General features: G+C 32.1%; 1 protein-coding gene across 4 annotated transcripts in view; it reads right to left on the bottom strand.

Moving 5' to 3' along the window:
- Positions 1 to 1,993: 1,993 nt before the first annotated feature.
- The window catches only part of LOC108694491 (phosphatidate phosphatase LPIN2), a 21,635-nt gene continuing 15,108 nt past the window's right edge, over positions 1,994 to 8,520 (bottom strand). Inside the window, exons 3-13 of one of the 4 annotated variants that reach the window (XR_001932085.1) lie at positions 7,478 to 8,461; positions 7,275 to 7,408; positions 6,875 to 7,083; positions 6,421 to 6,600; positions 5,495 to 6,016; positions 5,322 to 5,403; positions 4,972 to 5,242; positions 4,396 to 4,899; positions 4,184 to 4,287; positions 3,030 to 3,448; positions 2,160 to 2,229 (exon numbers count right to left, since the gene is read on the bottom strand). Coding sequence is in view for 3 of the 4 variants with exons in the window: in XM_018204041.1 (XP_018059530.1) it covers positions 2,079 to 2,229; positions 4,184 to 4,287; positions 4,396 to 4,899; positions 4,972 to 5,242; positions 5,322 to 5,403; positions 5,495 to 6,016; positions 6,421 to 6,600; positions 6,875 to 7,083; positions 7,275 to 7,408; positions 7,478 to 8,461 (3,141 nt within the window). In the remaining variant the exon portion in view is untranslated. Of the gene's footprint in view, positions 2,230 to 3,029; positions 3,449 to 4,183; positions 4,288 to 4,395; positions 4,900 to 4,971; positions 5,243 to 5,321; positions 5,404 to 5,494; positions 6,017 to 6,420; positions 6,601 to 6,874; positions 7,084 to 7,274; positions 7,409 to 7,477; positions 8,462 to 8,520 lie in introns of all 4 variants that reach the window. The other 3 variants (XM_018204041.1, XM_018204042.1, XM_018204043.1) reach the window with 3 other exon arrangements.

The raw sequence follows: 8,520 nt of genomic DNA, 5'->3' as shown, positions 1-8,520 counted from the left end.
TATATTATATATATATATATATAGAAGTTGAGAGATGTGCTAATACTGCTAAAAGAATTAAGTAAACTAAAAACAGGTTGCATTACGATGAGATCATCTTACAGGTAATGTGATACTATTACTAACACATAAAACTTAATAGATATATGTCATCTTGTGCAACATAAATTTTTAATATTATTCCGTAATAATTTTTATGCATTATCCCCATTTGTAAAAATTAGATCATTCAATAGAAAGATGTGTCTTATAATTATTTCCAGTTTGTTCAATCCTAGTTTTGCTTATTAGAAAATGAAAAATTCTTTTTATTATTACGAAGAATAATTATCCCATGACTTATAAACAAATTGTAAAAAGTAATAAAGAAATTATAAACAAACTTTGTCTAAATATATTTGTACCAAGAATAATGCTTTTAACAAAATAGATAAATACTACAAAATAATATTAAACAATTATAAATTTACAGTGTAACATTACATATTACATATAAATTAAAGTCTGTTCTAAATTAACAATACAAAATATATACGGTATTATTTTTTGTCATAAATTCCTCTGTCATTCTGTGCCTAATATTTGTCTAAATCAAAATATTTTTTTAATTATTCGTGCTTTGTTCTGCAATTTTCCTGTCTCACTGTCTTATAATGAATGCATTATCGCGCAATAAAGATATAATCTATTGTGAATATAACTCTATCCTCTTTGGTTGGATACAGTTGTACTTTTGTTACTTCAATTGTATGACTCAAGAAGGACAAGTAGTGAATCCGTCAGCATTAGTTTTACGTGATGTTAACTAAATTAAAACAATGATAACTTAATTTCTACTACGTTAAAAATATTTTATAACATATGAAAGAGCAAAAGTTGATAGAATGTATTTGATTAAAGGACCATGATTGAGAGAAGAGAATAATTAAATAAAATTAGATCATGTACAAATTACAGAATATAGATTCGTACTTTATATATATACTAGTTTAACGTAAATTTTCAAAAGAAATCCACGTTTATACACGTTATCTATTTCATAATCTCTACTTTGATCAGAATATCACAATGTAAATGATAATATCATTTTGAGGATATGGCAATTTCACAGCACGCTAACTTAATCGAGATCTTATATAAAAATAAATTATAACTCTGAAATTATAACTATCTAAAAATAAGGAACGTAAGCGGTAAACACTTAATTATCCGCCTGCTGATGCGCCTACTCTTACGTCCTAAAAGAATATCTTATTATCGATTAGAGACTAAGAGAAATTCCAACGCATTTCAATGTAGAAAATTGACATACGCGGACAATTATATGCTCATATAAAACTTGTACGTGTGTAGCAACAAGCGAAGTTCTCTAGCAGGAGCCACAAATACATAAACGATTCGCGCTAGATGACAAAGATTAAGAAACTCTTAATTAACAATTCCCAAAGAGTATATTCTACGCTCACTCTAACAAAAAAATGTCATTTAGAACAGATTGCAGACTCCTGAAGTGTGTGATACAATATATACTCGCAGTTCATTACACCATAAAGCACGCAGCTATAGTGTCTAGTTTCTAGGCACGTTGTGTACATTGGCTAGTGTGATTAAATTCGATTGAGACTGTAGAATGTATTTGGTATCATTTAACGCAAAGAACTTTCGTTATTTCTTAATATAACGAAGCTGGAATGTTTTGGCGTGTATCTTGATAAAATTTACTGTTCGAGGAGAGATCATATATATATAATAAAACTTGATCTCATTAACTTATTTTTATATATAAATGATACAAACGTGTACATGTATATATAAAAATTAAATATTAGAATTTTATATATTATGTATATAAGCGATCTCTCTTCTAGATCTTTTCACAAATTATTTAATATTTAAATAACAAATCCAATATGAAAAAAAGCATTAAATGCTCACATTAACTTTTCCTGATGTATTACATTAGACAATCACACCAGTCAAAGTCACTACGATCAACGCACAAAGTATAAAAGTTAGTTAATATGATAATCATCGTTCATAGTCCAAGCAAATGACGGTTATAGAACAAAGACAGTTTCTTAGGTAATTATAGCTTGAGTATAAAGCTCCTCGAGTTTCGGTACTTCAGGTATCGGATCTCGCCAGTACGCAAAATTACTAAATTCATCAGTTGCGTCTTCTCGCCGTGCTGGAAATACTTGGTCGACGATGAAACTCATGTTCGAATATCTATAATCAGAGAATAAACAAAAATTGCAAAGCACACAATAAAACAAGTTCATATCCTTGTGCCAACAGTATGGCTGAAAAATGAATGTTTAATTGCCATCTATATTATAATACTCGTTTATATAAAATGAATTCACGTGAAATAAAGAAATATAATGAATTTTATCAATCTCGATCTTTTTAATATATTTGTTGATGTATGAAACAAATTGTAGCAATATGTGTGTATATGTATACACACATACACATTAAATAAGTTGGATTAGAATATAAAGTTCATACAACACAAGAAATTTAGATTAGATTGAGAAACATATAATAAGCATATAATAAATTGCGAGTAGAAAAACCACACGGACATGAAAATCGTAATGTTATGATTAATTGTAAAAAAAATTGATATAAATAATGAAAGCGTATTTATATACAGTTTATAAGTTATAACTATTTTATAAGAATCATTAATATCATTAATTAATATCATTAATGTTTGAATGCAGAATCAATTTATGCGAGAGCGATCGTGAAGTGCTTGGTTGAAAAATTATGAGCGATAAGCAAATAAAAAAATAAAATGAATTTGATAGACACGATGAACATTTCCTTCACTTATACATTCACGATAATATCTGAAAACAGTTATGAGTGACAAATTATATTAATACTATCTCTTCCTCATTATTGCCCGAAACAAGTGGAAAATGTATCAAAATATCCCCAATGACGAGATGTTAGGATGGCTAGAAATAAAAGCATATCAAGCGATGATAAAAAAGCATGTGTACAAAACAAGTGCTTACCCTATAAATCATAAGAAGATAGAAGTTGTCGCGCACAACCAAATATGTTCCAAAATATAAGCAAATTATGGTTACATTTAACATATGTAATTTAAATATTTATAATTGGAAACGAGTTTCCCTGATTGTTTGTTATATCACTCGTGTGTTCTCAGTGTACTCACAGCATATATAAAATATATTTTAATTTTGTACTATGTCAATTATCACAAAATGTAGCGCAATTATGTATGGCAATATCTCAAACATAATTCAACAATGCATTAATGCCGGATATGCTATTGGCATATTAATATATAATACTTCAATATAATTAATTTAATCAATATTATTAAAATTTATGGTTGTGCTATCAGTAGACGTTTGGCATAGGTTGTGGCGGGAACACGTCATTGACGATATTGCACTGACGCGCATAACTGTAATCACAGAAATATCCGACCTATCAACACCCTCTGAAAATTTGTATTTCTATTTTTTTTCAACCAATAACTTCATTTTTGCTCAAATCCTTTCACAGTTTAGTAGGAAAGGTGACATCCCGTTTAACAATTTTAAATCATTAGTATATTTAAAAGAAATAATTTTGAGCATAAAAGCCGTCAGTAAGTATTAAACATAAAAATTAGTAAGTATTAAACACAAAAATTAATTAAGACAAGCAATAATATTAAATGTACCATATACAAATTATAATTAGCTACTATTAGTTGCATATCCCATCTGAAAATAATACTACTTTAAGATTAGTTAGACACTTACATTACTCGAGACTAACTTACGGCATAGGACATTTTTTGCTGTTGAATTGCTTGCATTTTAGTAAATTACTAGAAATTATTAGAAATTCTACGTTCTATGTGCAGTTCTAGTAATTTTTAAAACACAAGCAATCCAGCAAGAAAAAATGTATTGCGTGCCATAAGCTTAATACAAAGTATAGCATTTAAAGAATTGCATTAATAAGAAGAAATGCTATAAAACACAAGATGTTATATGCGTTAAAAGTATAAAAAAATAAAATAATGATTAAGTTATTATCATGTACAACAATGAAATAGACATATAATATCTTTATTCTGCTATTATATATTTCTTCACAGAAAAGAAATATTAGTTTAATAAACGACATAATAATATGACATAATACTTACGAAGATTGGAATGTCTGTGTCAATTCGTGCTTCAATTCTCCTCGATGGTTTATAGTAAAGATCCGCATTATAGGAATGCCTACTGCTCGATACGCCCACACATCCTACGTATAAAATGTTTTCTACATAGTACATTTATTAATACATTTTTTACAAAAAGTTTACCACTCATTTCAATTAATTAATTGATAAATAGAATTTATTATTCATACATTTATGCGATTTCCATATCCAGCGTAAAATGGCTCAGATCCTTCAGGAAATAACGCCTGAATATCTTTCAGACAGGATATCTTGAATTCTTCTGGCTTCTTCTCTATCACCTCGCGATGAAATGCCAGAATCAAACTCGTAGGATTCAAGAGTAACGGGCCTTCTGGCAGCGTCAGATCCCCTTGTCTCAAGTTTCTCAGATATTCCCGAGTTCCACCAGCCTGGCCAATTGCTCTCGCTGAGAGATATAATAGTTTGTAGCCATTATTTTTTATCTTCGTAAATAATTGAGCGACCCCGGATTGAGCCCAATCCTTGCCTACTATTGGTAGGATGTGACCCAACACATCGGATTTCGTAATGGTGCCATCGATATCAGAAATAACGATTTTATCGTCCCACTTCCACTTGTAGATATGGCATTTGCAACGTTTCGTACCCTGGTAAGCAGTGGTTACGCTAAAGACTACTTCGTTAGCGCCGTCCTTTAGATCAAGACTAGCCTGTAAAGAAATTAAAATTCAGTCGTTTTTTCATATTTTATGCAATTGTGAAAAGTACATGAAAATACTTACTATCTGTTCGGACGAGAGTCGCAGAGTTTTACGATACTTTTCCGTGGACTCGTAATATGGTCTTCTTTCCACAGGTATCTTAACACCCGCTGGTTCGTTATGATTACTGTCAGAATCCTCACCGCCACTATATCCTTCGCCTTCTCCCTCACGTGTTTTTTCAGTCTTTGTAAGTGTAGTTTCATTCGATGCAGGTGGCAATCTTGTACAAGATATTATTTCCATTATCTCTGTTGAGCTTGACGAATCTGTGTTTTGCTCAGTCTTTTCCCTGAAAAACATGTAATAGAATTAAAGAATGTAAAAAATAAAATATAAAAAAATACAGAAACTCGAGAGCTTCGATTTACCTATTAGCCGAAGATAATTCATCGTTTGTCACAGTCTTAACTTCTACAGATTGATCTGGTGTTTGCACAGCAATTTCGTCGTCTGTAATAAAGAGAAGTCATATTTTATCAAAATAAGTATAACTATTTGTAAGATAAGAAGTTTTTAAAATCAAAAGTTTAAGAAATCTTACTTTGAGTATCCTGCGATTTTTTAGAAGGTTGCGTGGAACGCCTCCAAGAGAACCATGAACTGTATCCACTACGACTCTCGGACTTATCGCTGCTCTGTCGTTTCTTATCTTCATGTACCGGCAATGACATATATAGATTTTCGATTACACTTTGCGGTAAATGTCTTTGGAAAACAACATAGGTCAATACTATCCGACAAGCTGTCGTCCAATTGTAGAATTTCCCGTTGATTTTTACGACCAAATTCGGATTTTCATATAGTTTTGGATCGGTACAAACGTCCTCAAAGTGCAGTAAATTTTCGTTAAAAGCTTCCTTGGATGGTCCATTTTCATTGTCCAAACCACCGCATAGAGATAAACTTATTTCTATGCTATTATCGAATATAGAATGCTTTGGTTCCTCGAAGTCGCTATCCAAAGACTTTGGTCCACCGATAGCTCCCTCAACACTGTTGGGGCTTTGAGGTAAACTCGGTCCGTTACCTGATTCTGTATCTTCTTCATCTACCGTTTTTCCATCTAACATAATAAAACATATATTATATTTTTTTACGTAAAATGTAGAAGAACAATACCACAAAATAAAACACAATCAAATGAGTAAACAATGAAAATTGAACTTTACACAGCATACAACTTTATTAATTATTAGTTATTTATCTTTACTTGTTATACTAAAAAGTTGAAAATCAATTCTTTTATTTTCTTTCTCAAAAAGCAAAAAGATAGTCCTATAAATTATTGAAAATATTTATATTAAATACTTCAAGAATATTGATTTCTAAAAAATAATTTAAAAAAAATTAAAAAATGCGTTTTATTTAATGACTATGATACGATAATCAGAAGAGCATTTACTGACATGTTAGTTTCGACGCATCATGCATTTAACATGCAAAAGCAAAAGCTAGTTTACCATATACCTTTAATCATTGTTGGGCCTCGATGTGAGGAGGGAAAGTACAAAGCCGCAACTTCGGGATCCAGTTCGTCGGCATTAAGATCGCTAAGATAAATTCCTTCCGATTCCGGATTGTGTCTTACGCGAGAAGTCTTCTTCATAAAGGAGAACATGCCACTGAGCATAGATCGTTGTGCATCTTCTGTGCCATTAAAAAAGCGAATGGTTAGTGAACAGTTAGTGATGAAGCATTCGAGTTAGTTTCTTTTCGTGAAAAAAAAGATTGAGAATTTTCACAAGACATTACATTGACTTGTTATAATTGTATGTATCAGACTCAGGCATATTAGTTTCTCGAAACATGAACGATCGATAGTAGTAGCGTTTTCCATTTAGAACCGTACAATAAGATATTAATCATGAACAGTATATATGTAGTTTGACATGTTGACTGTAAATAGAAATCATGTACTAACTATTTGGCTGACTAGCAGTTGCCAAAGAATTTAACGAATTCCTATGCGACATATGCGCCGGCTCTGGAGGTGGACTGGGCAATTCACCCCATCTCCAACTCTGCTGATGACCCTTGTCATCTTCTCTCTCACTACTCTCTTGCGTAATTTTACGTACTTCAAATTCTGTATCCGATTGAACAGGCGAACATGGTCTGGAGTCCTTATTTCTTTTGAACATATTACATATGAACATAGTACATTTGAACATAGTATATTAATAAATACATCTAATATACATATATTAATGTAATATAATATAACATATATAACATATAACATATATACATATACTAATATAATACACATATATTAATGTATTAATAATAAATAAATTAATTAAAAAATATAAATTACATACTTAGTAACTTCTGAGTCACTAAAGAAGTGGAAATCAGTTTCAGGTCGTTTTTCAATTACGTCCTGAGAGGATGTCGCTGATTCCGCAATGATATTAGTTTCTTCCTCTGCCGTTGGAGGAGGACCCTTAAATATCTTCAATCAATAAGTGTGCTAAAATATAACAATAAGAAATACAATGCTCATTGAAATAATATCACTTACCGTTTCGCTAATTGACTCTTCGGTAAAAACTGCATCAGTCTCACTCAATTCTGTCTGACTGATATTGCCATTGCTTGTTTTCCTCTGCGAGCCTTTCTTCTTCATAATACTCTTCCTCTTACGTTTCCTCTTAGTCGAATTGTTACTCTTATTCTCATCAACATTCTCTTCCTTCTTCTTGCTCGAAGAAGAGTTTGATTCGTCACTAGATTTTTCCTTATTAATGCTTTGAGGGTCATCCGTAATCGGCCTAAAATCATTTTTCACCACGCTTATCTTACGAATTCTCTCGGACGAAGTAACAGCCACGAAAGACTTCGGACAAGAAATCATTGATTTCGGCTGCTCATTACTGATAGCATCCATATCAAATATCTCTTCGTCATCGTTCTTATCGTGTTTCTCCTCCCATTTTTCCTCTTTCTCCTTCCAATCACTCAATAAAGCTTTCTCGAAATTTTGTCTCTGTTCGATCGAAAGCTCAGGAAAATTCTCCTTAAACAATCTCTCTTTGTCCTCTGTTTTCAAAGCGGAATACTGTTCCCTGATCATCTGCTGCTTCTGCTCTGGAGATATGGTACCGAAACTTTCCTTGAACATCTCATCTCGCTCTTCTACAGTCAATGAAGCAATCTGAAGCCATTTCTCACGATGTTCCGCGGGAAGATCAGAGAATTGTTCAATCAGAAACTTCTCCCGTTGATCAGGTGGCAAGGCGGACATCTGCTCCCATTTCTCTCGCTCTATGGAAAGAACTGAGTCTATGAGAATCTTCTCTCTCTGCTCCTGAGGCAAATCTGACAACAGATTAAATTTCGGCGGTGGGAAACAATTATCGGGTATAGGTGAACAGGCCAAATGCGGTGGGATTTCGGTGTCTGTCGGAGATCCATTTGAGCTAACTTCTTCAACAAAAAATGCTTCGCCAGAATCTCCAAGTTTCATATGAATTTCCCTGGGTTCTCCATTTATCTCAATGTCCACCTGTAAAAACATTTCTAGTATTATACGCAGCAGGCTGCAAATCCTTCAAATCATATATA

The sequence above is a fragment of the Atta colombica genome, unplaced genomic scaffold (assembly GCF_001594045.1).
Source record: "Atta colombica isolate Treedump-2 unplaced genomic scaffold, Acol1.0 scaffold12, whole genome shotgun sequence".
Lineage (NCBI taxonomy): Eukaryota > Metazoa > Arthropoda > Insecta > Hymenoptera > Formicidae > Atta > Atta colombica.
Note: the sequence above shows the minus strand (reverse complement) of the source record. Positions and strands in the feature narration are given on the sequence as shown.